This window comes from Dendrobates tinctorius, unplaced genomic scaffold (genome assembly GCF_039654945.1).
Source record: "Dendrobates tinctorius isolate UK_male_01 unplaced genomic scaffold, ASM3965494v1 ptg000102l, whole genome shotgun sequence".
In the NCBI taxonomy this organism is placed as follows: Eukaryota; Metazoa; Chordata; class Amphibia; order Anura; family Dendrobatidae; genus Dendrobates; species Dendrobates tinctorius.
The window spans coordinates 9,562,647-9,590,401 of record NW_027361770.1 but is presented as its reverse complement, the minus strand read 5'-3'; the positions used below and the strand labels follow the sequence as shown (position 1 = coordinate 9,590,401).

General features: G+C 48.3%; 1 protein-coding gene across 2 annotated transcripts in view; it reads right to left on the bottom strand.

The window, feature by feature from the left end:
• Nucleotides 1-27,755, bottom strand: part of BAG1 (BAG cochaperone 1) — a 135,573-nt gene that overhangs the window by 70,816 nt on the left and 37,002 nt on the right. Inside the window, exons 6-7 of one of the 2 annotated variants that reach the window (XR_012234509.1) lie at nt 7,794-7,856; nt 2,722-2,807 (exon numbers count right to left, since the gene is read on the bottom strand). Coding sequence is in view for 1 of the 2 variants with exons in the window: in XM_073587725.1 (XP_073443826.1) it covers nt 2,718-2,807; nt 7,794-7,856 (153 nt within the window). In the remaining variant the exon portion in view is untranslated. Of the gene's footprint in view, nt 1-1,743; nt 2,808-7,793; nt 7,857-27,755 lie in introns of those variants that run through there. The other variant, XM_073587725.1, reaches the window with a different exon arrangement.

The following is a 27,755-nucleotide window of genomic DNA, read 5'->3' as shown; positions in this document are numbered from 1 at the left end:
TCCTCGCATGGGTACATACCCTTGCCTACATTGTCATCAATGTAATAATGTACAAAAAGGAGACGCTTTCTTCCACCCATATCCCGGGAAAAAATATTCCATTAAAGACTACTCCACTTGTGACACAAATTATGTAGTTCATCTCATAAAATGCCCGTGTGGGCTCCTCTACGTAGGGGAAACAACTCAGGCCATAAGGGACAGGATTAGTAAACATAAATCGACCATTAGATGTAAGAATTTACTTCTCCCTTTGCCCCACCATTTTCACACACACACGGACATAATGTCACACAGCTTAAATTCCAAGTGATCGAACATGTCCCAATGCCCAGACGGGGGGGTGATCGGATCAGGTTATTGAAACGGAGAGAATCCTATTGGATTCATGAGTTGCAAACACTTGCCCCTCGGGGACTAAATAGAGATTATGATTTATTATCCATCAATTGATTTCAGGATAATTCTCTTTAAGTTGGTAATACTACTTATGATGTGGAATTATGACCATGATGTCCGATTCGCTATATTTGTGTGCTCGTTTCCTGTGGGCGACAAGGGAATTGAATATCAAGTTGTATGATTGAATATTTACCTGTCAATCATTGGCCGATATTATGAAAATTAATTTTGTCTTTTTCTTTATTCTAGAGTTGCCTCTACTGATCTCAATTGGCTATCCTCACGTATCACGTCCATCTGGACTTCACTTTATCACCCTTTCACCCGACCGCAAAATATTGATACTGGTAACCGTAACTCCTCATCTTTCCTTTCACTATACTGTACTATAGCATTACGGGTATAGTAATTGTAGTGCTTTCATTAAAGGAAATCTTGCACAGCCACAAGTCATGACCTACACCTTCAATCAGCCTTATTTTAAGTCCCCCCCTTTTTTTTTTTTCTCCCATTTATTTGGCCACTAATTTTTTCACTACTGCAACACTACAGTTCTCCCTTCTGATCGTTAGGGACGTTACTGTTTAAGAATGCTAGGGCTTCCCTTTTTTTTTTTACACACTTTTTTTTTTTTTCTCTCTCCCTATGCAAAGGTTCAGATTAATCCCATTCACTCAGCTCCTCCCATATGACACACTCTCCTCCGTTGTCATTGGAGCGCGGCAGCTCCTATACACAAGACACACCATAACCATTCACCTGATTCACCATAGATCTCCATAGGAATCCTTACTTGGGTACCGGATTAGTATTTCGCGATAGCAGTCGGGTATGTCCCCTCTCTCTTCTATTTCAATTTTATTTCAACTTTATTTTTCCTTTTCACCTGGTTCTCCTCTCTCAATATTGTGATATATATTTCTCTGTATACAATGCGGATTCCACTATATGATTATATCACCTGTGATTTACATCAAGATTATTAATCAATATGTTTGTACAACATTGTATATTATTTTTATGAGGACCCATTATGATTTTCTTCTGCATATATTTTGTACCTTTATATAGCAGACTGAGGAAGGCCGATAATAGGCCGAAACGTTTCCAGGACTGCAATAAATTATAAAATAAATCTAATTTGCAAAGGATTATTCAGTTGAGTGCCAAGTTACTTTATTATTGTCAGGTTATTTAAGTCCGGGTCGTGTGTTCCTCCCCTGCCCGAGTATTTTGTGCTGTTGGCTCTTGAGCTCCTTTCCATTGTGCTGGTGAACTGCCTGCTACTTGCTTCGTGGTCTGCCTCACCTCGTTCAGCTGCCTTCCATTTTCCGTGTGCTCCTGGATCCTGACCGGGGTTGCCTTTTGACCGGAATACTTGGGTGCTGCCTCTCACCTCAGAAGCTACTGTGGTCAGTAAGAAGTGTTAACTTCTTTATATCTGTTGGACTATGTCTGTTGGGCTGTGGTGCGGGACTTGTCAGCCCTTAAAGGTACCTTTAGAGACCTTCCCCGTATTATTGGTCTCTCACCAACAAGTGCAGTACGCCAGTGTGATCAAGTTAATGCTGGACTTCCTCGTTTAAGTACTGTGTGCATTTCCACTACCCCTTTGCTGGATATCCACATTTAAGCACTTTATGCATAGCCACAGATATCTTTAATGGACTTCCTCATCTAAGTGTCTCGTGCACTCCTTCGTCATATCCTTGCTGGACTTGTTCGAATTAGTGGTCACGTCCCGCTATTCAGTTTGCTGTGGTTTACTATATTGCGCTGAGCACTTCGTTTAAATTGCAGGAATATCTGTGTTAGTTCTGTTTGCACTTGTTTTATTTAAATACATCTTTTGCTGCAGTTTTGTTCTCAGACTGGTTTTATCCCTCACTGTCAGATTTCTTCGTACCTACATAATTGTTACAATGAACTGCAGTATTTCTCTATGTAATAAGGCTATGCTGATCTTTAGCTCAGAGCATGGTGCCTCTGCTCTCAGCATACTGGGCCATAAAGAGATTTTCCTGGCTATTATTACCTGAATGAGGTAGGCAGAGAACAGGTATTTTGTATTGCATAAATGAAAAACACTAACTTAAAAAATAAAATCTCCAAATCATTTACACTGCTGCTCTGCAATGACACTTGACATATTGTACTATCGTAGCCAAAAAGTTGCATCAGGTCTCTCCAAGGCAAAATCTAGCAATGCTACAAACAGCAACTAAGAAGTAATGCAAACTAGAAATGTGCTCCAATGGAAAGAGCAAATCTCCGTGATAGGAATTGCTCATAGAGCAACATTTTCATCATGCCGTTTACTTTGATAAAGCCAAACTCTTGCACTGAAGCTTGTCCATCTCTTGGCTGATGTTTCCCTCTACAGTGTCACACTGAGCAAGAAGCCCCTAAAATACAGAAAGAAAATCAACTGTCATGTCATGATTTAGTCATAGGTGTGCTATTTCCCTGAACCTCCCTTCAGAGGCGGCTGTCCATACAGCCACCAGCAATAAGCGGTCGTATCTACTGTTCATCACTAACCAGATAACGTGCAAGATGACATTTACAGTAATACACAGTATTTAGGCATTATCTACATTTACAGAATTCTTACAGAAGCTTTTTATTATGCATTCTATGGAAGCCAATTTTCAATGGGTTTATCACGTTTAAAATCAACTTTACGTTGCATACATGATACCCTATAGAGGTATCCCCAGTAGACATTCATGCCACATTGGCAGGGTGTGTGTATGAAAGATGCAGGTTTTACTTCTGCGAAAAACACCAATGGATTCCCGCAAGAGGAAAACTGAGGTCCTGAACATGCTTGATGAGGCACAGTAGTCTCGATCAGCTGGATCTAAAAATGTCTGATTGTAATACCTTCTTGAAAAAAAGTTCCTTTAGTTGATGTAATTTTGAACATTTTGCAGTAAAACTAATAGAGTCTGGCGTTGGCACTTAGACCTCTGCTGCCAGAAGCAAATTAACTTTATTCCTTCCAGCAGCGTTCAGGCTCCAGGCATTGATATCAAACAATGGCAAATAAATAATAGACCACCCATCGTATGTATCTAGAGACATCCTGCTTCCTGAGTGGGGTAAAGAAACCTAGACAGGGCATTTCAACACTACCCTGCTGTTTCGTTAGGAGGTCAGAGCGCTAGTAACCTGCAGATTAACAGTGATTTTTTCACATGACAGGTTCCCTCTAAATATATCTGTCAAGCAATGTTTATTCTGCATAGAGTGAACAACACATCGACTCTGAATTAAAACTGGCTTCTTTATTGAACAACCATTAAAAGGGTTTAAAGGGAACCTGTCAACACCCCCCCCCCATGGCGTTTTTCAGTTAGAGAGCCACCTTCAGCAGCAGTAAGGAGCACCCGAGAACCGACATCAGGCTATTGCGCCTGCGTGATGGGGAGGCCCCAGATCCCGCCCCGCAGTGTTATGATGTATTCACACTGCAGGGCTGGGGCCTCCACAACACGGAGGCGCAATAGCCTGATGTCGGTTCTCGGGCAGCGAGCACTGCGCATGCCCGAGAACACTTGTTACAGCGCAGGCGCCGGAATTCAAATCAAGAGGGGGCAGCGACGCATGGGGCATCATGATGGAAATATCGTGGGCGGCGCCGAGGCACCCGACAGGCATGATTGACGGATGGTAGGCAGCTGATAGAGGGGGACACAACATACCTGTGGGACACATTACAGCTATGAGGATCTAATTATATAAGTCAAAATTTTGGCATTACTGGGGGTCAGAAAAAGAGCCACCTTCACAGAGTGCAGTCTTAGTGCTGCTGAAGGTGGCTCTTTAACTGAAAAACACCCTAGGGGGGGGTGACAGGTTCCCTTTAAGTAGTTCTGAGATGGGATGCCAATATCATATTTTTGGTCCTGTTCAGTGATCACAGGTTTTTAGGAAGAAGTGAGAGTATTAATTAAAAGGGTTCTATATGTTGAGGTGGGGGGGGGGGGGGGGGGGGTGAGGGTTAGACCCGATTATATTTATTAAATTTCTCCCCCAAGGGGATGGGTAAAGATTCAACCATATTGCTACTACATATCCTTAGAGCGGCGAGGTGTTTGATTGCCCTTCACTGGGAACGGACCTCTCCTCCTTCCCATCAGCATTTATTGTATAGAATAAACAACATATGCAGGATGGAATATATGATGGCTCTTTTGGGAGCAAGGTCGGAAGGGTTCGTCTCCGTTTGGGCCCCTGGGATTACTAATGGGCTCAGAGAAATGGTTAAGTTTTTACTAGATTACTTATGGTAGTATCTTCTGGAGCCTGTATCCCTCCTTTTCCCTACCTTATGTGTGCGAGTCCTGTCTTTAGGTTTGTCTATGTGAGGAATATTTATACAATATCCAAGATTACCGTATTTTCCGCTTTGTAAGACGCACTTTTTTTCCCCAAAATTTGGGGGGAAAACAGGGGTGCGTCTTACAAAGCGGACATGCCTTACCTAGGCTGTGATCGGGGGCGTCCGGCGGTTGCTGGCCGCTGCTGCGGGTGTGTCCGGTGCCGCGTTGTGTGCCCGTCGATGCCCGGGGCTCTGCCAACATTGTGCGACAGGCCAGAGCCCCGGCATTTCCTCGGTTCCCTGTGTGCCGGTAAAAAAATGGCCGCCGGCGCGTGCGCAGATGAGATCTCGGGACCCAGTTCTCGAGAGATGAGATTTGAAATCTCATCTCTCGAGAGCTGGGTCCCGAGATCCCATCTGCGCACGCGCCGGCGGCCATTTTCCCTGGGTTCCCTGTGTGCGCGCGGTGGTGCCTGCAAAAAAATGGCCGCCGCGCGTGCGCAGATGAGATCTCGGGACCCAGTTCTCGAGAGATGAGATTTGAAATCTCATCTCTCGAGAGCTGGGTCCCGAGATCCCATCTGCGCACGCGCCGGCGGCCATTTTTTTTTTTTTACCGGCACTTCAGCGCACGTATACAGGGAACTGAGGAAATGCTGGGGCTCTGGTCTGTCGAACAATGTCGGCAGAGCCCCGGGCATCGATGGGCACACAACGCCGCACCGGAGGCACCCGCAGCACCGGCCTCCAACCGCCGGACAAGTGGAGAAACCTGACACCAGCACAAGACTCTGCAGCAGCAACGGCACACATCGGAGCCCCCCTCATCCCTGAATGCGGCCTGCAGCATCACTCCACGCCTGCCTCCTCCAGCAGCGAGCCTGGGACCCCGCTACACCGCAGCCACCAACCCTGGTAAGCAATAAGATGCAAGGATTATAAGAGGCACCACCATTTTATTAAAAAATATTTTTTTCTTATTTTTCTCCTCAAAAATTGTGGTGCGTCTTATAATCCGGAGCGTCTTATAAAGCGAAAAATACGCTTTCTCATGTCATTTTTCTGTATATTGTTGGATGATTTTGGATAAACTTTGTTAAAGGTATATAGGTCCCTAGATTAGCTTGGAAAAAGTGGACGTCATTGCTTCATTTTACAACTGGGTATTCTAAATACTAGAGGGCGTATTTCTCCATGTTTATCTCACATGGATTGGTTTTTGTAAACCTTTCTTTTTTTTTTTTTATAAGATGTCTTTTGAATATAATTGTATGTTGGGACTCACATCCTTCTGTTAAAATTTGAAAACTTTAAAAAATTTACAGTTGAAAATAAATAAATAAATAAATAAAAGGGTTAAGTATATATTGGCCATGGACTGACATGCTTCTCCCGCACACAGTGCCCAAGCCTTCTTGTGTTTTCAAGTAATGTTTTAGAACTGTGAGAGTATAACCCCTTAACGACCAGGGGTATTTTTGGTTTTACATTTTCATTTTTCCCTCCCCTTCTTTCCAGAGCCATAACTTTTTTATTTTTCCGTTTATATGGCCATGTGAAGGCTTATTTTTTGCGGGACGAGTTGTACTTTTAAATTACATCATTGGTTTTACCATATCGTGTACTCGAAAACGGGAAAAAAATTCCAAGTGCGGTGAAATTGCAAAAAAAGTGCAATCCCACACTTGTTTTTTGCTTGGCTTTTTTGTTAGGTTCACTAGATGCTAAATCTGACCTACCATTATGATTCTCCAGGTCATTACGAGTTCATAGACACCAAACATGTCTATGTCCTCTTTTATCTAAGTGGTGAAAAAAAATTCCAAAGTTTGCCAAAAAAAAAAAAAAAAAAAAAAAAAAAAAAAATTTGCGCAATTTTCCGAGACCCGTAGCGTCTCCATTTTTCATGATCTGGGGTCGGGTGAGGGCTTATTTTTTCCGTGCCGGACTGACGTTTTTAATGACACCACTTTTGTGCAGATAGGTTCTTTTGATCGCCCGTTATTGCATTTTAATGCAATGTCTTGGTGACCAAAAAAACGTAATTCTGGCGTTTTGAATTTTTTTCTCGCTACGGCGTTTAGCGATCGGGTTAATGGGTTTTTTTTATTGATAGATCGGGTGATTCTGAACGCAGCGATACCTAATGTGTGTATGTGGGTATGTGTTTTTTTTACTGTTTTATTTTGATTGGGGCGAAAGGGGAGTGATTTGAACTTTTAGGTTTTTTAATTTTTTTTTATTTTTAAACATTTTTTTTTTTTACTTTTGGCATGCTTCAATAGCCTCCGATTGGCTCTGCTACATATGGGCGTTGAGCAGATCGCCCATATGTAGAAGATTTACTGCTGTGCTTTCAGCGCCGACCACCGGGTGGCGCTGAAAGCCTTATGCCTGGAACAACCATAGAGGTCTCATAGAGACCTCTGGTTGTCCAGGCAACGTGACGACGACCCCCGATCCCGTGACGGGGGTCGGCGATGACGTCATTTCCGGCCCGGTGGCCGGAAATTCTATTTAAATGCCCGCTGTCAGCTTTGACAGCGGTATTTAACTAGTTAATAGGCGCGGGCGGACGGCGATTCCGCTCGCGCCTATTGCGGGCACATGTCAGCTGTTCATAACAGCTGACATGTCCCGGCTTTGATGCGGGCTCAGCGCCAGAGCCCTCATCAAAGCAGGGGAAATGTCTGATGACGGACTGTGTCCGTCATTGGACATTAAGGGGTTAAATGCCAAGTGACTTTTTTTTCTTTAAGCGCAAGACGCTGTTTACACCTGTGTTTTATATTCCATTTCTCTGTTCTAGGAACAGACACGAAATTCATGTAGAAAATGAATCCATTATAAAACTGATGCAAGTTAAAGTAGATTAAAATGACTGTAATGAGGTCACATCTGGCTTGTAGCCACTATTTATTACTGATCTGAGTTCCTAGCTGGCCATGACAATGGTGCAGCTGCCATGAGCCTCCAAGAAAAATGGATAAAAAAAGGTTTTGTTTTTAAAGGAAAGATTTCATTCATTTACGCCATCTGTTGCTAGAACTTTTTTGTTTCTCACCTGAACCTTTTTCACCAGCCCTTTTCTTTTCATCCTAGAGTCACTGAAATTTTCTGGCATAGTCTGAGAGGCAACACATGAATTATTATTACTTTTCAATTATTTTCTTAGCAGTCAGAAAACAAAACAAAACAAGAACATTAAATTAAAAAAATAGCTTAAATCAAATTACATAAATCACACATTTATTACAAAACAAAGACAAGCATAGAATTATTACATGTTATAGGCCATTTCACAGCTAAAATACCATTGCCATGCTCCATTTAAGGTGAATATAAATTTGCACTGAATAACATACATTTTTAAATTGTAAACTATTTTTAAAAGGTACAATGGCTTGCAAAAAATATTCATCCACCTTGGCTTTTTACCTATTTTGTTACATTACTCACCTGTGTTTAAATAATTATGTTATCTGATTTGTGTGTGATGCATCAGCACTAAATAGTCTAAGTTAGTGAAGTGCAATGAAAAAATATAGGCATACATTAAATTTATGGGATCAAATAAGTTAAAATTAGCATGTGCATATATATTCACCCCTTTTGAGATGAAGCCCCTAACAATTTCTGGTATAAGTACGGTATATACTCATGTATAAGCTGAGATTTTCAGCACTTTTTTTGTGTTGTAAATGCCCCCTTGGCTTATACATGAGTCATTGTGCAGAAACCAGCGGGGGAGGGGGAGCGGCGGCATGAGCAGGTGGCTGGGACGTCATACCCTCCTGTGCAATCGCTGAACGTCCCCTGCATCCTCCGTTGTTCCAGGGCTGACAGCTTCTTCACATGGTACCACTCATTAAAGGTCATGAATATGGACGCAACTCCACTCTCATAGGCGTGGCGTCCATATTCATGACCTTAATGAGTGGTACCATGTGACTGCTCAATGCAGGAAGAAGCTGCTGCATCAGGACAACGGAGGATGCAGGGGAAGTTCAGCGATAGCACAACAGGGTGAGTATGGACGGGGGGCAGCAGGGAGGAGGAAGAGGGAGCAGAAGACCGGGGGGAGCACGGGGGGGGGGGGCACTGAGGAACATGGAGGAGCATGGGGGAGGACAGGGAGCTGAGCAATACATAGAAGGATGGGACGGGGGGGACCCGAGCCATGCATACTGGGAGGGGGGAGACCCACACAGAGCAGGATAGGGATGAGGCGACAATTCATACTCGGCTTATACTCGAGTCAATAAGCTTACCCAGTTTTCCGTGGCAAAATTAGGGGTCTCGGCTTATACTCGGGTCGGCTTATACTCGAATATATATGGTAATTGTCTTCCTAAGTCACATAGCAAAAGGAAGTCCACCTGTGTGCAATCTAAGTGTCAGATGGTCTGTCAGTATATACACAACTTTTCTGAAATGCCACAGAGGCTGCAACACCACTAACCCCTTAGAGACCAAGCCAATTTTTACAATTATGACCCCTGTCACTTTATGAGGTTATAACTTCGGAACACTTCAATGGATCCCGCAAATTCTGAGACTGTTTTTTCGTGACACATTGTACGTCATGTTAGTGGTAAAATGTCTTTGACATGACTTGTGTTTATTTATGGAAAAAAAAAATGGAAATTTGGAAAAAAAAAATTGAAAATTTTGCAATTTTCAAACTTTTAATTTTTGTGCCCTTAAATCAGTCATGTCACACAAAATGGTTAATAAATAAAATTTCCCACATATCTACATTACATCAGCACAATTTTGGAAATACAGTTTTTTGTTAGGACGTTACAAGGGTTAAAAGTTGACCAGCAATTTCTCATTTTTCCAACAAAATTTACCAAGCCAATTTGTTTTAGGGACCACATCACATTTGAAGTAACTTTGTGGGGTCTATATGATAGAAAAATGATAATTACTTACCGGTAATTTGATTTCCAGAGCAATGACAGCACCGCACATGAGAAATTACATCCGCCCCCAGGAACAGGAAACCTGTAGCAGAGATAAAAGAAGGGGGCAGCACCTCTCTCCTCAGTTTGTTTCAGAGTATGCAAGGTAAGCGCCTCATTAGTTGACATGTATTTTTTATTTGATTAAATCACTCTTATCCACCTTCTTTTGTTATATTATATATTTCTATATATATTTTTCTCATATATACATATATTTGTGTATCACACAACCATCACCAAGATAGGGCGGGAATCAATGCGGTGATGTCATGGCTCTGGAAAATCAAATTACCGGTAAGTAATCATTTTTTTTCCCTTCCCCATGACAGCACCGCACAGGAGAGGAAGAAATAGAAGGGAACTCGTAGGGTGGGACAACAGCAGATAACACCTTTTTCCCAAAGGCAAGATTCAAGAGCCCTAGATGTAGCCTATAGTGATGGAAAAAAAGGGGATGGTGAAGACCATACTGCTGCTTTGCAAATCTGTTCTACAGATGCATTTGCCCTTTCGGCCCAGGATGTAGCTAAGGCCCTTGTAGAGTGAGCCGTTACACCCAGTGGGTGAGTCTCACGAGTAAGACAGTGAAACATGGATTTTTGTGATAACTCACCGTAAAATCCTTTTCTCCGAGACGGTCAATGGGGGACACAGGTACTGTGGGTGTATGCTACTGCTGCCTGGAGGCTGACCCTAAGTGAAAAAAAGAGGTTAGCTCCTCCTCCGCCATATACACCCTCGCCCCGTTTGCAGGCGGAAACCAGTTTGGTGCAAAAGCAGTAGGAGATCAAACAAAAATCAGACATCAACCTTAATGCAGGTTACAACATGTCTAGAAAATAACCACCCTAATCTCAAACAGAGAGCATATCAATTAAACAAACAGAAGCCAACTTGGCTAACAGGGTGGGTGCTGTGTCCCCCAATGAGCGTCTCGGAGAAAAGGATTTTACGGTGAGTTATCACAAAAATCCATGTTTCTCCTTCGCCTTATTGGGGGACACAGGTACTGTGGGACGCCCTAAAGTAGTCCCTGGGTGTGAAGTTGACTCACAGATCCAAGCTACATGCACCTCATGTCTAAAGGTGCGCCACCCCTGCTTGGAGAATCCTTCGACCCACGCTCGCATCCGCTGAAGCCTGAGTAAGGATATTGTAATGTTTAGTAAACGTGCGCAGGCTGGACCAGGTTGCTGCCTTGCAAACCTGTTCCGTCGACGCCTGGTGCCGAAGCGCCCACTGCCCAAGTAGAGTGTGCTCTGATCCCTGCTGGAATTGGCGCGCCTCTGATGCGGTAGGACTCCTGAATAGCCAAACGAATCCATCTGGCTATGGTCGATTTTGAGGCAGCAAGTCCCTTCCTGCAACCTTCAGGGAGCACGAACAGCGCGTCTGACTGACGAAAGGGTGCCGTCCGCAACACGTACCTCCGGAGGGCTCTCACCAGGTCTAATGTATGCAGGGCCTTTTCCACACGGTGTACCGATGCTGGACAAAAAGAGGGCAAGACAATATCCTCATTAATGTGAAACGAGGAAACGAATTTTGGCAAAAAGGGAAGCGCTGGTCTAAGAACCACCTTGTCTTTGTGAAAAGCCAGAAACGGGGCTCGACAAGATAGGGCTGTCAGCTGAGACCCGCCTGATTGATGTTATAGCTACAAGGAACACCACCTTCCAGGAAAGGTATGACAGAGCGACATCCTGCAGCGGTTCAAATGGAGCTTCCTGCAGAATGCTTAGGACCAGGTTAAGGTCCCAGGTGTCCATAGGCGCCTTATAGGGAGGTGCCAAGTGGGAGACCCCCTGAATGCAAGTCTTTACCTGCAAGTTGGTAGCAATCCTGCGCTGAAAAAGGATGGATAAAGCCAATATCTGTCTCCTGAGAGAACTGGGGGCCAAGCCTGAGTCTTGGCCAGACTGGAGAAAAGACAATGTTAGGGACAGAGAATCTCAGTGGAGACCAACCGCGGCCACGACACCATGCAAAGAAAACCTTCCAGGTGTGGTGGTAAATTCGTGCCGAGGCAGGCTTCCGGGCGCTAACCATTGTAGCAATCAATTTGCGCCCAAACCCCGCCTAAGTCAGAATCCAAGATTCAACGGCCAAGCTGTCAAGCATAGGGCCCCTAAGTTCGGGTGGCAGATCGGCCCCTGAGAAAGTAGATCTGGGCGCTCTGGTAGTCGCCATGGCACGTCTGCGAGCAGCTGCACTAGATCTGCGTACCACGCCCGACGAGGCCAGTCTGGGGCCAGCAGAATCGCTGGCGCCCCTTCTGCCTTGATCTTCTTGACCCTCGGAAGTAGTGGCAGCGGGGGAAATAGGTATGGGAGGCGAAACTGGTTCCATGGCAGAACCAGCGCATCCACGACGATTGCCTGCAGGTCCCGGGAACGGGCTACAAATACGGACACCTTGGCGTTCACCCTGGAAGCCATCAGATCCACATTCGGTGTTGCCCACCGTTGGCAAATCTGCTGAAAGACCATGGGGTGTAATGACCATTCCCCGGACGCAAGCCCCTGTCAGCTGAGGAAGTCGCCCAGTTTTCTACACCTGGGATGTGGACCGCTGATATCACTGTGCGGTTCCTCTCGGGTCAGTGAAGAATGTGCCCTACCTCGCGCATGATTGCCCTGCTGCGGGTGCCCCCTTGGTGATTTATGTAAGCCACCGCCGTGGGGTTGTCCGACTGTATCAGGACTGCGCGGCCTGCTAGAAAGTGATGAAAACGTTGCAGAGTAAGCCGGATCACCCGTATCTCCAACAAGTTGATCGGGAGGCATGCCTCCTGCGGCGACCACCGTCCCTGGGTCGTGTGGTGGCGAAACACCGCTCCGCAGCCGAGGAACCTGGCGTCGGTTGTGACCACCAGCCACTGATCTGGGGGAAATGGTTTCCCTGAAGAAGGGAGGAACTGATTGTCCACCACTCTACTGACTGTCTGACCTGAGAGGACAACCAGCATCGGTGATCGAGCGTGAACGGGTTCTTGCCCCAGGATGACAAGAGGGCATGCTGCAGGGGGCGAAGATGGAACTGGGCGAACGGTATCGCTTCCATCGTCGTCACCATTTTTCCTAGAATCCTCATGCAGAAACGTATGGTGTGAGGGACTGGTTGGCGCAGTACCCACACTCCCTGCCGGAGGGCTAGGGCCTTATCTCGAGGGAGAATTACCAACCCTCGGAAAGTGTCGAAGATCATCCCTAACAAGACAATCCTCTGAGCTGTAACAAGGGATGACTACTTTACATTGACCAACCACCCTAAGCGGGCAAGAGTATCTAGCGTGATGCTGACACTTTCCTCGCATGCCCACCTTGAAGGGCCCTTGACCAAGAGGTCGTCTAAGTAGGGAAATACGACTATGCCCTGGGAGTGCAGGATGGCCATGGGGACTGCCATGACCTTTGTGAACACTCTGGGGGCAGTGGCTAGCCCAAAGCGCAGCGCTGCAAACTGAAAATGTAGACCGTTGATGGCGAAGCGTAGAAACCTTTGATGCGGAGGGAAAATGGGGATATGTAGATAGGCGTCCTGGATATCGATAGAGGCCAAGTACTCTCCCTACCCATTGCCGATATGACTGAACGGAGAGACTCCATCCGGAAATGTCTGATCCTGATAAATTTGTTCAGGAGCTTTAGGTCCAAAACGGGCCTGACAGTCCCGTCCTTTTTGGGGACTGCAAACATGTTGGAATAGAAGCTCTGAGTCTTCTCATTTTCTGGTACTGAAATGATGACTTTGTTGTGGCTGAGCAAATCGATGGCTCCTAGTAGAGCCTTTGCCCGGGTGTCCACTTTGGGAAGACGGGAAAGAAAAAAATCATCTTGGGGGGTACCTGACAAATTCTATCTTGTACCCTGTGGACACCAGCTCTCTCACCCATGTGTCGTGTGCGACATTGAGTGAGACGTGGTGAAACCGGAGTAGGCGGCCGCCTACCTTGTTGGTGTCGCCTGGCAGATGCCTCGAGTCATTTGGCTGCAGATCTTTGGGACCTGGATCCTCTCGACCTGGACTGGTTAGCCCGCATCCTGCCCAATGCGTTGGCTCTATATGAGACCCGTCAGTCCCTATTCCGGTTGGGGTGCCCAGAAGCGGCGGAATTAGCCGCTGTCATCCACTCGGGGGTTGCGAAAGGCCCGAAAACGCGCCTGAAACTGGTGACGAAACGGCGGTTTGACCTTTTGTTGAGGAACAAAACCGCTCTTGCCTCCTGTGTAGTCGGAGATGAGCTGATCTAACTTCTCTCCGAACAGGCGGCCACACTGGTATGGTAGCGCTGTCAAGGACTTTTTTGAGGCTGAATCGGCCCGCCATGTCCTTAACCATAGAGTTCTCCTAATGGAGATTGCATTTGCGGCCGCAAGTGCCGCGCAGTTGGCCACATCTAAAGATGCATTGATCAAGTAGTCCCCCGCCATAGCTATCTGATTTGCGATTTCTGATACTTCAGTTGGTAGGTCTATGTCCTGCAAGGCTCTTTTCAATGATTCTGACTAAGAAATCATGGCCTTGGCTACCCAGGTTGCTGCGAACGAGGGAGAGAGTGCTGATTCCAATGCCTCAAACACTGAGCGAGCCAAGTTCTCTATGAGACGATCAGTGGGATCATTAATAGAAGAACCACTAGGTACGGATAGTAGAGTTTTTGTAGCCAAGCACGACACAGGTGTATCCACTGTTGGGGATTCCGTCCACTTTATACAGAGATCCGGGGCAAAAGGATACCTTGCCTCGAGTGACTCCTGGCCCCAGAAACGCCTGTACGGCCGTTCTCTGTGTCGTTGTACTATGTCCTCAAATTCAGGGTGAGTGCAAAATGCTCTATGGGGACGCTTGACTCGCTTAAATGACACCTTATGGCCCAAAGCCAGGGTGGAATCATCCTCAATCCCCCCAGAGTCTGGTTGATGGCTTCTATGAGACTGTCAACCGTTTCCTGACCACCCGGCGTATCTAGGTCAAGGGGTTCGTCCGAGTCGTAGTCCGAGCCTTGCTCGCTATCGACTGCTGGTGACGGGGAGCGAGAAGCAGAGCTCACGGATGCCGAGGCACCGGATGGACCGGGAGACGCCTGTGGGTTCGCTTCCCCCGGGTCTGCCTGGAGTGAGAGCGGCCCCTGCAGCCCGGAGGCTCCTGTGAGGTAGAGGACCCCTCTAAGACAGGCGGTGGTGCAGGCACCCTGGCTCCATCTAACCCCTTCAAGGGGTGAGGAGAGGGACCGTCCGCCAACCTGCCGCACCGCAGTCTTAACATTGGTGGCACAGTGGAGGCCGCACGGACTGCACTTGTGCCTCTGCAGTCTAGGGTTTCAATACCTTAGGGTGGTCAGGGCTAAGTCCGGCATCATTCCCACGGTGCAGGAGAGGATACGGCGACACTCGCACGTGCTTGCCCGTTGTTGGTTTGGGGCGATCGGGCCCTTTCAATAGGGTCCGTTGCCCCTGTCCGTGGAAAAATCCCACGTTGCGGGAAAGGATACGTGGAGGCGACACTCGCACGTGCTCGCCCGTTGTTGGTTTGGGGACATCGGACCCTTTCAGTAGGGTCCGTCACGTCTGTCTTATTTTCATGGGGAAAGAGACAAGGAAAAAAAAAAATCAGTCTGGAAACAGACAGACGTGTGCCTTCATCAGACACTAAGCAAAAAGGAGATTTTTGTGTACTCACCGTAAAATCTCTTTCTCTTAGCCTCTAATTGGGGGACAAAACCATGGGTGTTATGCTGCTGTCCACTAGGAGGCGACACTGCATAATCTGAAAAAGATTAACTATGGCTCCTCCTCTGCAGTATACACCCCTGGACGGCGTCAGCCTTCTCCAGTTTTGTGCAAAAGCATTAGGAGGAACATAACAGAAACAACATAACCATGCCTGTAAGAAAGCCATTCTGTACGAGCTCAAAGAACAATATGATAACTGAACCGTAACAACGGCCCGTAAGGGCAACAGGGTGGGAGCTGTGTCCCCCAATTAGAGGCTAAGAGAAAGAGATTTTACGGTGAGTACACAAAAATCTCCTTTACTCTGTCGCCTCATTGGGGGACACAGAACCATGGGACGTCCCAAAGCAGTACCTGGGTGGGAAGCAATGGACGAATATTGTGCTAGCAGGTCCCTAAACTTGGGGCACTGCCGCCTGAAGAACCCGTCTACCCAGGCTCGCATCTGCTGAGGACTGGGTATGAACACTGTAGCGTTTCGTAAACTTGTGTAGGCTAGTCCAAGTGGCAGCCTTACACACTTGTTGTGCCGAAGCCTGGTGCCGAACGGCCCAGGAGGCCCCTACTGCCCACGTAGAGTGTGCCATGATAGCGGCCGGAAGAGGAGAGTTGTTAAGGCAGTAAGCCTCTTGTATGGTGGACTTGATCCACCTGGCAAGGGTAGCTTTGGAAGCCGGCAGACCCTTGCGAACGCCATCCGGAAGAAGGAAAAGGGAATCAGACTTCCGGAAGGGTGCAGTCCTAGACACGTATATACGCAATGCCCTGACAAGGTCAAGTGTATGCAGAGCCTTTTCCACTCTATGAACCGGAACCGGGCAAAGGGACGGCAGTGAAATTTACTCATTGAGGTGGAAGTTGGACACAACCTTCAGAAGGAAGGATGGTACTGTATGGAGAAACACCTTGTCCTGGAGAAAAGCTAGGAAGGGCCGTCTGCAGGAGAGTGCTGACAATTCCGACACCCTACGTAGCAAGGTGATTGCCACCAGAAAAACCACCTTCTGTGACAGAATGCGGAGTGGGACTTCCTTAAGGGGTTCGAAAGGTGGTGTCTGCAATGCTGTCAGGACCAGGTTGAGGTCCCACGTTTCCAGTGGACGTCTGTAGGGGGGAGCTAACCGGGAAACTCCCTGGAGAAAAGTCCTTACTTGCGGCTTGTTAGCAATACGCCTTTGGAAAAGCACTGAAAGCGCTGAGACCTGGCTCTTAAGCGAGCCTAGGGATAGCCTGGCGTCCAGGCCCGATTGAAGAAAACCAAGTACCTTTGGGAGGGAATAAGGGAGTGGGACCTGTCCGCGAGATTCGCACCAGGTAAAGAAAGCTCTCCAGGTACGGTAATAGATCTTGGCGGAGGCTGGCTTCCTTGCCCTGATCATGGTCATAATGACGTCCGGTGAGAGCCCTGCCTGGGTTAGAGCCCAGGTCTCAAGGGCCACGCCGTCAAATTGAGAGCCCCTGAGTTCTGATGGTAGAACGGACCTTGTGACAGGTCATGACGGTCGGGGAGACGCCGGGGGCGTCTGCTGTAAGTTGTACGATGTCGGCGTACCATGTACGTCTGGGCCAGTCCGGCGCGATCAGCATGGTTGGAACTCCCTCTTGTTTGATCTTCCTCATGACTCTGGAGATCAGGGGGAGGGGTGGAAAAATGTACAGGAGCTGGAACTGGGTCCAATCCTGAACCAGGGCATCTGGTCCAATCGACCGCGGGTCCTGGCCATGAAATTGGAGACCTTGGCATTGAGGTGGGATGCCATTAGGTCCACATCCGTGGTCCCCCAGCGATGGCAGATCTGGTGAAAAATTTTGGGATGGAGAGACCACTCCACCGAGTCCATTCCTTGTCTGCTGAGGAAGTCGGCTTCCCAGTTGTCCACACCCGGAATGTGGACCGCAGAGAGTACCGACCTCGCATCTTCCGCCCAGTGGAGGATATGAGCCACTTCTCTCATCGCCTGGGTACTGCGGGTCCCGCCTTGGTGATTCACATATGCCACCGCCGTGGCATTGTCCGACTGTATCCTGATATGAGAGGCTGCCAGCAAGTGATGAAAGGCTCTCAATGCCAGGAGGATGGCCCGAATTTCCAGGATGTTGATGGGCAAGGTCGCTTCCACTGGTGACCACTTGCCTTGTGCCCTGTGATGCAGGTGCACTGCACCCCAACCTGTCAGGCTTGCATCGGTGGTCAGGACCTTCCATTGACCCGAGAGAAAGTATTTTCCCCTTGCAAGCGAAGTTGGCTTGAGCCACCAGTGTAGGGACCTCCTGGTTGACGATGTTAGCCAGAACTCCCTGTCGAGGGAGAAAGGATTCCTGTCCCAGGACCTGAGGATGGCTAGTTGAAGAGGCCTGAGGTGAAACTGGGCAAATGGTACCGCCTCCATTGCTGCTGCCATCCTGCCGAGGACGCTCATGGCAAACCGGAGAGATCGGGGGGATTGCGGAGGAGTATGCGAACTCCCTGACGGAGAGCCAGTGCCTTGTCCCTGGGAAGGAGCACCAGCCCCCTGGAGGTGTCAAATAGCATCCCCAGGAAGGTCAGGGACTGACTCGGGGTAGTCGCTGACTTTTGTAGGTTGACTAACCAGCCCAGGCGACTCAGAGTGTCGATTGTGATTGAGACGCTGACCTCGCAGTCCTTGAAGGTGGAGGCCTTGATGCGAAGGTCGTCCAGGTATGGAACGACTACGATACCTCTGGAGTGTAGAACGTCCATGGTGGCTGCCATGATCTTGGTAAACGTTCTGGGAGCCGTGGCGAATCCAAACGGGAGAGCCACGAACTGGTAGTGGTCCTGGTTGATCGTGAACCTGATAAATCTTTGATGGGCGGGAGCAATTGGTATATGCAGGTATGCGTCTTGTATGTCTATGGAGGCGAGATATTCTCCCTGCTCCATGGACGCAATGATGGACCGAAGGGACTCCATGCGAAAATGACGAACCCGTACATATTTGTTGAGTTGTTTTAGGTCTAGTATGGGCCGGACGCTGCCTTCTTTCTTGGGGAGAACCCTCGGAAGCGTTCGGTCGCGGGAACCGGTACTACGACTCCTGCTTGAAGGAGAGAGGAGACCGCTTGGTGGAAGGCACGAGCCTTGTCTGGCGGTTTTGGTGGAACAGAGAGGAAGAACCGGTTCGGTGGACTGGAAGTGAACTCTATCTCGTATCCGGAAGACACTATTTCCCTGACCCACCTGTCTTCTGTAATAGGCAGCCAGACTTGCTGAAAGAGTATAAGTCGTCCGCCTACTGGTGGGGTGTCTTCTGGAGTTCGTGAGTCATGATGAGGCGAAATTCTGAGGTTTTCCTCCTTTGGGCTTCGCCTGGCCTGCTTTCGACTGCCAGGTCCTGTCCGGCCTCTGCGCCGCCCGTGGGTTGTCTCTGCGTGGAGAGCGGTTACGATTTTGTGCTGGGCGCGAGACGGACCAGCCCGAAGAATTCCGAAAGGATCGGAATCGTGTTTAGTTACGCCGTTTAAATGTGCACTTAGGTTTTAGTTGAGGGAGAGAGGTACTCTTACCCCTAGTGGCGTTGGATATCATTGTGTCCAACTTTTCACCGAAAAGCTGTCCACTGAGGTACGGGAGATGCGTGAGGGACTTCTTCAAGACCGCATCCGCTTTCCATTCCCGCAGCCAGAGGATACGCCGAATTGTTATGGCGTTTACTGCTGTCCCCACTACACCTCTTGCGGAATCCAGGGCTGCATGTAGCATGTAATCTGCTACCACTGCTATTTGAACCGCTTGGTCCGACAGCTCAGGATTTGACGCCTGGAGGCCAGCTTGCAATTTTTTGGCCCAAGCCAGAATGGCCGTGGCCACCCAAACTGAAGCGAACGCGGGGGCCAGGGAGGCCCCTGCCGCTTCGAAAACTGAACGAGCCATGAGTTCTACCTGCCGGTCTGCTGCGTCCCTGAGGGTTGAGTTATCTGGCAGTGAGGGGAGGGTCTGTGCTGCTAGCCAGAGACTGGGGGGTCCACTTCGGGTGGGTCTGTCCACTATTTGGTGTTCTTTTTGTGGGAAGAGGTACCTAGCCTCCAAATATTTGCAATTGGTGAATTTCTTCTCAGGCTGCGAAAACTGCTTGGTAAGGATCGCCTGAAATTTCGGGTGGTTAGAGAAGACCTTAGGTGGTTTCAGAACACCTTCAAAGCAAATCTTATGTTCTGGGGCTTCCGGGGTTGGATCGGAAATGTCCAGCACCCGATGGATGGAAGAGATTATGTCCTCAACTAGCGCTGTATTGCTAGGGGGGACAAGGGACCAGAGACCTCTCCGTTTCGTTGTCTGAGTCGGAGTCACAGATGCCTTCCGAATCCTGTGTATCGCTGAGGCGTTCCCTGGTGGGTGAGCTGGGGCGAAGGTCTCCTGTAGTCGGGGGTCGCTGTGGAGATGTGCGTTGTCTGTCACTGGTAGGGGACGGTCTAGGTGACCTAGAACTACGGTGTCTCTCCCTAGAGGGGGATGACCGTGTGCTATGGGATGACGCAGAGGAACACGACGTGTGGGTCCGCTCACGTCTGGGAGAGCCAGAAACGGCCTGTCCCTGAGTGGAGCTGTCCCTTTGCTGGGTAACGCTCATAGCCGAGACATGACCCTGCAGAGTCTGAAGTAATGTGGAGGTTAGGTTATCTACGGACTGCGTCATAGACTGCGACATCTGGGTAGCCCATTCCGGCGTGGTAGCATCCGCTGAAGCATTGGTAGGAGCCTCTTGGGGTTCTGACCCAGTATTCTGGATACAGTCCCGACAGTGGGGGTACGTGCTGCCACTGGGGAGAGTGGTTTTGCAGACTGTGCAGAATGCATAAAAGCAGTCCTGCCTGGTCCTCTTGTACCCTGAGCCCGGCATAGTGTGCAGAGTGCGGAAAAGCAGGCTATGGGAGAGCCCTACAGGGGTAGATATGCAGGGGAACTTATGGGAGAGCCTTACAGGGAATCCGGATTCACAGGCGAGCAAAAAACCCGAGCTGTGATCTTACCCCACCAGTGTGCCCCTAGGTCCAGCGCCGAAAACCACAGTCCTGTGCCCCCCCGGAGACTGGCTGGCATGGTGCTCTGCTGATGCCTGTGTCAGAAATGGCCACCAAAAGGATGAGGAGGGAGAAGAAGGGGGCGGAGAGCTGAGAAAGAGCGCGCAGAGATGAGTAAAAACACGCTCTCTCTGCTCTGCCTCAATCCGCCCCTTCTATGACACTGTAGAGTGTCATATTTGTGACCCGGGGGGCGGTGAGGAGGCGGCGACCTAAGCTAGGCTAAACTGGAGAAGGCTGACGCCGTCCAGGGGTGTATACTGCAGAGGAGGAGCCATAGTTAATCTTTTTCAGATAATGCATAGTGTCGCCTCCTAGTGGACAGCAGCATAACACCCATGGTTCTGTGTCCCCCAATGAGGCGACAGAGTAAAACTGGTTTCCGCCCGAAATCGGGGCGAGGGTGTATACGGCAGAGGAGGAGCTAACCTTTTTTTCCACTTAGTGTCAGCCTCCAGGTGGCAGTAGCATACACCCACAGTACCTGTCCCCAATGAGGCGAAGGAGAAATAGCCATACGTAGCCATCGTGCATCGTCCCCTGGGAGGAGACAAAAAGGGCTGAAGACTGTCGCTATGATTTTGAGACCTATACATGGGAGTAGGCAAAGTCTGAAATCCAAGCAATGAAAGGTTTGCTCTCCCTGGGATTTTGGGTTGGCTCAAAATGAGGGCAAAATTATTTCCTGGTCCCTGTGAAATTTGGAATTGACCTTCAGGAGGAAGGGCGGGTCAGTTTTTATGATTACTCTGTCATCCAGAAAGGTAGTGTATGGGGGATTTACAGAGATAGCTTGCAGGTTGCAGACACGTCGAGCCGAAGTCAGGGCAACCAGGAGTACTGTTTTCAATGTTAATGCCATTACCGAAATGGAAGTAATAGGCTCGAAAGGAGGAGATGTTCGGGCATATAATACTAAATTTAGATCCCAGGGAGCTACCTTAGTCAGTAATTTCGAGGGTCTGGTTGCAAAGGAGGCTCGAATAAACCTATAGACCCAAGGGTGTTCGGCAAGTTTTTGGTCAAAACAACGCACCCAGGGCAGCTACTTGCACCTTTAGGGTGCTCGTGGACAACCCTCTTTCTAGCCCTTTTTGGAGGAATTCCAGGATCTCCTTTATTGGAACTTCCTGGCTCGTTTCCTGAAAACTGTTGGCATGAGAACTCCAGGAACCTTCCCCAAATTTTTTGGCACTTGACTGAGGTTACCTTTTTTCTGCTAGCGAGCAGGGTGGTCACCAAGGGGCCTGAGAATCCTTTGGCTAAAAGGAGTCCCCTCTCAAGTTCCATGCGGTGAGATAGAGTCTGTGCACTTGAGCTTGTTGTACAGGGCCCTGGTGAAATAGATTCGGGATATCCGGGAGAATCCAAGGGTCCAAGATAGACACGCGTCTGAGCAATGTGAACCATGCCCTTTTTGGCCAGAAGGGCATGATAAGGACTACTCGTGCCTTGTCTTCCCGAATCTTTTTCAGTACTATTGGGATCAATGGAATCGGGGGAAATGCACAAGCTAGGCGAAATTCCCAGCGGTGTAGCAGTGCATCCCTCCCTTTTGGGTGTTCTCTTGGGTTTAGAGAGTAGAACCTGTTTACTTTCCGACTGCTTCTTGTGCCAAACAGGTCCACTTCTGGTGTGCCCCAGATCGCACAGACCTTCCCAAATATCTCCAGATTTAGGGACCACTCCCCCTGGAGTAATACATGCCGGCTTAAGAAGTTAGCCAGAAGATTGTCAGTCCCTTTCAAATGTGTCCCCGTCAGGGACAAAAGATTGTTTTTTGCCCACATGAATAATTTTTTGGCTTCTGTCATCAGAAATGTTGACCGTGTACCCCCTTGTCGGTTTATGTAGGCTATAGCCATACTGTTGTCGGATAAAATTGCAACATGTTTGCGTTGGATTTCTTCTTTTACCTGAAGAAATGCTCGCCTTACAGCTGCCAGTTCTTTTGGAGGATGCTGTACTCATTGATGGTTCCCATTGGCCCTGAAGAATCCGGTCCGCTAGGTGTGCCCCCCAACCTAACGGACTTGCGTCTGTGGTTAGCACCACCGGGTTCTGAACAAACCAGGGTACTGCCCAAGTTTTTGGTGCTTAACCACCATTTTAACGAGTCCTGAACTTGTGGTGACAAGATTATCTTCCGATTTAAGTTTTAAGGGTCTTTTCCCTGCTCGGCCAAGATCTGCCACTGTAATTCTCTTGTGTGGCTTTGTGCCTACTGGACCGCCGGGACTGTCGCTGTTAAGGTACCTAGAAGTGACATCGCCCCTCTTACCGATATGGCCTGACCAGGTTGTTTTTGTTGCATTTTTTGATGAATGGTCCGAAACTTCCTTTCTGGGAGGACACATTGTTTTACTGAATCTAATTGAATTCCGTGAAATTCTTGTCTCTGGACTGGAATTAACATTGATCTTTTTTTTATCATCCAGCCTAATCTGGTTAGTATCTCTAATACTTTTGTGACCGCCTCTCCACAATTTTCCTTGTTGTTCCCTAGGAAATCGTCCAAATAGGGTACTAGCAGTATGTTTTGTTTTCTCACAAAGGATGCTATCTCTGAGATGTTTGTGAATATGTGAGGGGCCACTGACACCCCAAAGGGAAGGCATTGATATTGAAGGCGAGTGGGGACCTGAGCAATCTCCACTACCAACCTTAGTTATTGCTGATGTTCTCCCCATATGGGCACACGGTAGTAAGCATCGGTCAGATCTATTACCGCCATTGTAGCAGCCTGGGTCGAGTAACCTTACTGCCGATATTAGAGTTTCCATCTTGAAGCTTTCCACTCAGATATATTGGTTAAATGCTCACAAGTTGAATATCGTTCTCAGTGAGCCGTCCGGCTTTGCCGTGAGGAACAGGGTGCTGTAGAATCCCTTCCCTATTTGGTGGTGTGGTACTTTTACTAACACTTTCTTTTGTATGAGGAGTTGAACTTCCCTCTCTAGCGTGGCCTGGTTATTTTTGGCCACGAGTCATTTTTATTCGCTAGGGCGTGGGAGCTGCGAAAGCTTAGTCGCAGACCTTCGGCTAATAAATTGATTACCCATTTTGAGGAAGGTAAAGCTGCCCACTGGTGAACAAAAAACCGAAGTCTTCCCCCCACCGCCATTCTGGCGTCATTGGTGTCGGACTTCAGGGTGGGTTTTACTTAAGAAGAATCCTTTTCCTTCCTGTGTCTCCAGGGTCTGCCCCGCATGGATCTGTCGTCCGAGCGGCCCCGGCCCCTTCTATTCCCTGATCCACGAAAGGATGAGCGGGTGTTACCCCAACGGCACCTAGAGAAGGGGGGTGGTGGGAATCGTCTCTTCTTATCTGACGCTTTCTCTAAGATTTCGTCTAGCGCCTTTCCCTTACAAGGGTCAGCACAGAGCTTGACCTTAGACTGGAAATCTGCGGCCCAATATTTTAATCATAGTGCTCTGCGACCCGAGTTTGAAAGGGCGCATGCACAGGCGGCACCTCGAACGGAGTCCACTGCCGCTTTCTGATGGGAAGGTATCGCTTCTAGCAGCCTTTCCCTTGGGCATTTATTTTTTATCTGGTCACCGAGTTCCTCTAACCACTTGACCATAGCTGTGCAAGTGGCGGCTACCCCAGGTTTGAATGACCATGCTCACGCCTCCCATGCAGACTTTAGAAAAGCGTCAGCTTTTTTGTCAAGGGGTCCTTTAAGGCGCCCATGTCTTCAAATGGCAGGGCTATCCCTCTGGAGGTACTGGCTATAGCAGCATTCAGTCTAGGAGCTTTTTCCCATTTTTCACATACCTCTTCATCAAATGGGTATTTATGTTTAAGTGCTTGTGGTATGGACATCTGTTGGGCTTTTTCCACTCCCTTTTTATTAAATTTAGTAAATTATCGTGGAAGCTGAGTGCAGTGTGCTGCTTTTACTGCTCCTTCACAGTGGTTTTATCCTCATCCCGGATAATAGTTTTTATATTCTGGAGTAGGGACGGCGATTCTTCGGCCACTGTTTTCCTAATACATGAGCGACAGTCGCTTGTCGAATGCTTTAGGGAGATTTTTCATGCATAAAGCACATGCTTTGTTCTTTTGTTTGGAGGTGGCCTTTTGTGCCTAGTGGGAGACATGACAGAGGGCATCATTACCCACACATTTTTTGCCTTACAAAGGCACTCACCCACCCCTTGGGTACCATGGTAGCCTCTGGATCTTCTGATGTGCGCACTTCAGTTGCGGGGTCCGCCATGCTTACAGCTGCTGCCGCCTGAGTGCGCCCCGTTCTGTTATATGGGGGAGCGGTGTGCACGCTCCTGGATCATCTCCCTCCCGGAAGTGTCCAGCACACCGGCTTCCCCCGGCGTGTGACGTCACTTCCGGTGTCACCGGAAGTCGTCCCCCATTCATTCGGCACCAGCATCTTGATGGGCACACCTCCTCCCGGCCCAGTCCTGCGGAGGGGATGAGAGTGGCACTGACATCCCCCCCCCGGCTGGGATTACAGGCACGCATGACCGCGCCCAGCTGCCTTTCCTCCCACACGGACCATGACCTCCTGACCGGATTACATCACAGGGGGATCCCCCCTGGAGGAATATAGGCCTGCCACAGGCATCCACCTGCAGGAACAGGAAACCAATCCCAAGGAGAGAGGTGCCGCCCCCTTCTTTTATCTCTGCTACAGGTTTCCTGTTCCTGGGGGCGGATGCCTTCTCTCATGTGCGGTGCTGTCATGGGGAAGGGAAAAATACCCAAAAGTGACAACATTCTAAAAACTGCACCCCTCAAGGTGCGCAAAACCACATTCAAGAAGTTTATTAACCCTTTAAGTGCTTTACAAGAAGTAAAGGAATGGGGAAGGAAAAAAGTTAACATTTAACTTTTCTCACAATAAAATGCACTTTAGACCCAAACTTTTTTATTTTTACAAGGGTATCAGGAGAAAGTGGACCAAAAAAATCTGTTGTGCAATTTCTCCTGAGTATGCAGACACCCTGTAAGTGGGGGAAAGTCACCGTTTGGGAGCATGGTAGGGTTCAGAAGGGAGGGAGCACCGTTTGACTTTTGAACAAACGCAAAATTGTCTGGAATCAATGACAGGCACCATGTCGCGTTTGGAGACCCCTTGATGTGTCCAAACAGTGGAAACCCCCCAATTCCAACTCTAAGACACAGCTCTAGTCCCAACACACTCCTAACCTTAATCTCAACCCTAACCCCAACACCACAACCCTAACCCCAACATCACAACCCTACCTGTAAAGAATGGAAATTTCTTTTTTTTAATTTTATTGTTTTTATATAACTAAGGGGGTGACAAAGAGGGGTTTAATTTACTATTTTGTTTATTTTGACCACCACGATAGGGTCTATCACAGTGATCAAAATGAACCAATAGGAAAAGTCTCTGGCAGATCTTTGTCATTTTCTTACAGGATGATGACGCGGAGGGCCATGGGACAGAACCGGAGGGTCCAGGGGTGGCAGAGGTACCAAGGGGGGGAGAGATCATATCAGAGGAGAAAGAAATGAATAGAAAATCAGACTAATGGCGATCACGTGACTGGGGACGGTAAAAGCGACACGGATCATTCTCCGGGGTCCCCGCTCCCATGCATACAAAGAAAAGTTCATCTTTCTGAGAGTTTTCTCGTAGGTTTTTCAAACAATTTCCACAGTGGCATCTGCCTGAAAGAGAGGTATGCACAAACACAAATGGCAGCTTTTTTTGGTACCAGGTGTTTGTTTCTCTCTTACAGCAGGGCAGTAAACCTGGCTACTTGCATCTATCGCCTCCATTTACTGGGTCCCTGACTGATGGATTAAGGCCCTCCTTCTGTTAGTGCCAATGTGGAATCTATTTTGGTCAAAACATATATATCTTTGTGGTCTCCGTACTTCACAGCCAGCAATTACTCACAAGCTAAAGCAGAGGATGCCACTTCTCCATGCCCTTACCCAATAATTGCTGTAGAAATCCAATTACCGTATATACTCGAATATAAGCCGAGATTTTCAGCCCTTTTTTTTGGGTTGAAAGTGTGTCCCCCCCCCCCTCAGCTTATACTCGAGTCACCCTCCCCGGTGTGTCTCCCCTGGTCCGTCTCTTACCCCCTCCTTCACAGCAGCAGCTACACACACTTGACTTCTGGTCCCGCTCATTATGCTTATGAATATTCATGACGTCACTGGAAGGGAAGCAACCTCCACTTCCCTTAAGCCCCCGTTACACATAGCGATATCGCTAGCAATATCGCTGTAACGTCACCGATTTTGTGACGTAGCAGCGATATTGCTAGCGATATCGCTATGTCTGATACTTACCTCCGACCGGCTCCCCCTCTGCTCATCGCTGGTCGCGCGAGAACATCCTGGACCATTTCTCGTCATCAGCTTCCTGTGGCACCGACGAGCGACGAGTGGACGCGGGCGGGAGGACGTCAGGATCGCCTAGTCTGACAGGTAAGTAGTGACCCCCAACCCCTGCTATGTCGCTGGTGAGATCTGCCTGTGTGGCAGCTCACTAGCGACCACTTAGCGATGCACCAGCAATCCATATCGTTGTCGGGATCGCTGGTGCATCGCTAAGTGTAACGGTACCCTTAGAGAAAGCCGGCTCCCCAGCATGTCAGGGACTTATCCCTAAAGATTAGGATCACAGAATTTATTGCACGCTGTCCTCACCCTCCCTGCTAGCTCTCTGCTTGAGACACTGGGTCAGAGCAACAGGGATCACATCAGTATTTTCATTGCTGCATGGTCTCTGCAATGTGGGACCTGCAATGAACAGACCAGTGTGGAATGTCCGCACACCCTGCTTCTAATTAAGCACACTACTGAGAGCAGTGGTTAATGATCCGCTTCACTGTGTTTTAGCACAACTGACATAGCTCTCTGAGACACATTACCAGACAGTCTCCCTGATCTATATCTAACAGCTGATCGGAGACCTTTGGTAGTGATTTATATATACAGTGCTCTTGTTTAGGGCAGTTTGCACTCCAAATAGTAGCTATGCTTCAATAATATGGCTGCATTGCTGATGTGCTTTCTATATGTAATATTCAATGAGGAGGAGATTACCAGCATTTAATTTTATTACAGCCTGTATTCACATTTGCAAACTGTGTTTGGTAATAGGAGTGCATGTGTGGCATCCCATTTGTCCATATAAAATAACGGGACAAATAATATGATGGCTATTTTTTAGTGCACATAATAAATTGAAATCCAGCATAATACATAGGGTCAAAGCTGTGATACCATTTATAATAGGTCACAGAAAAATTATCATTGGGGAAT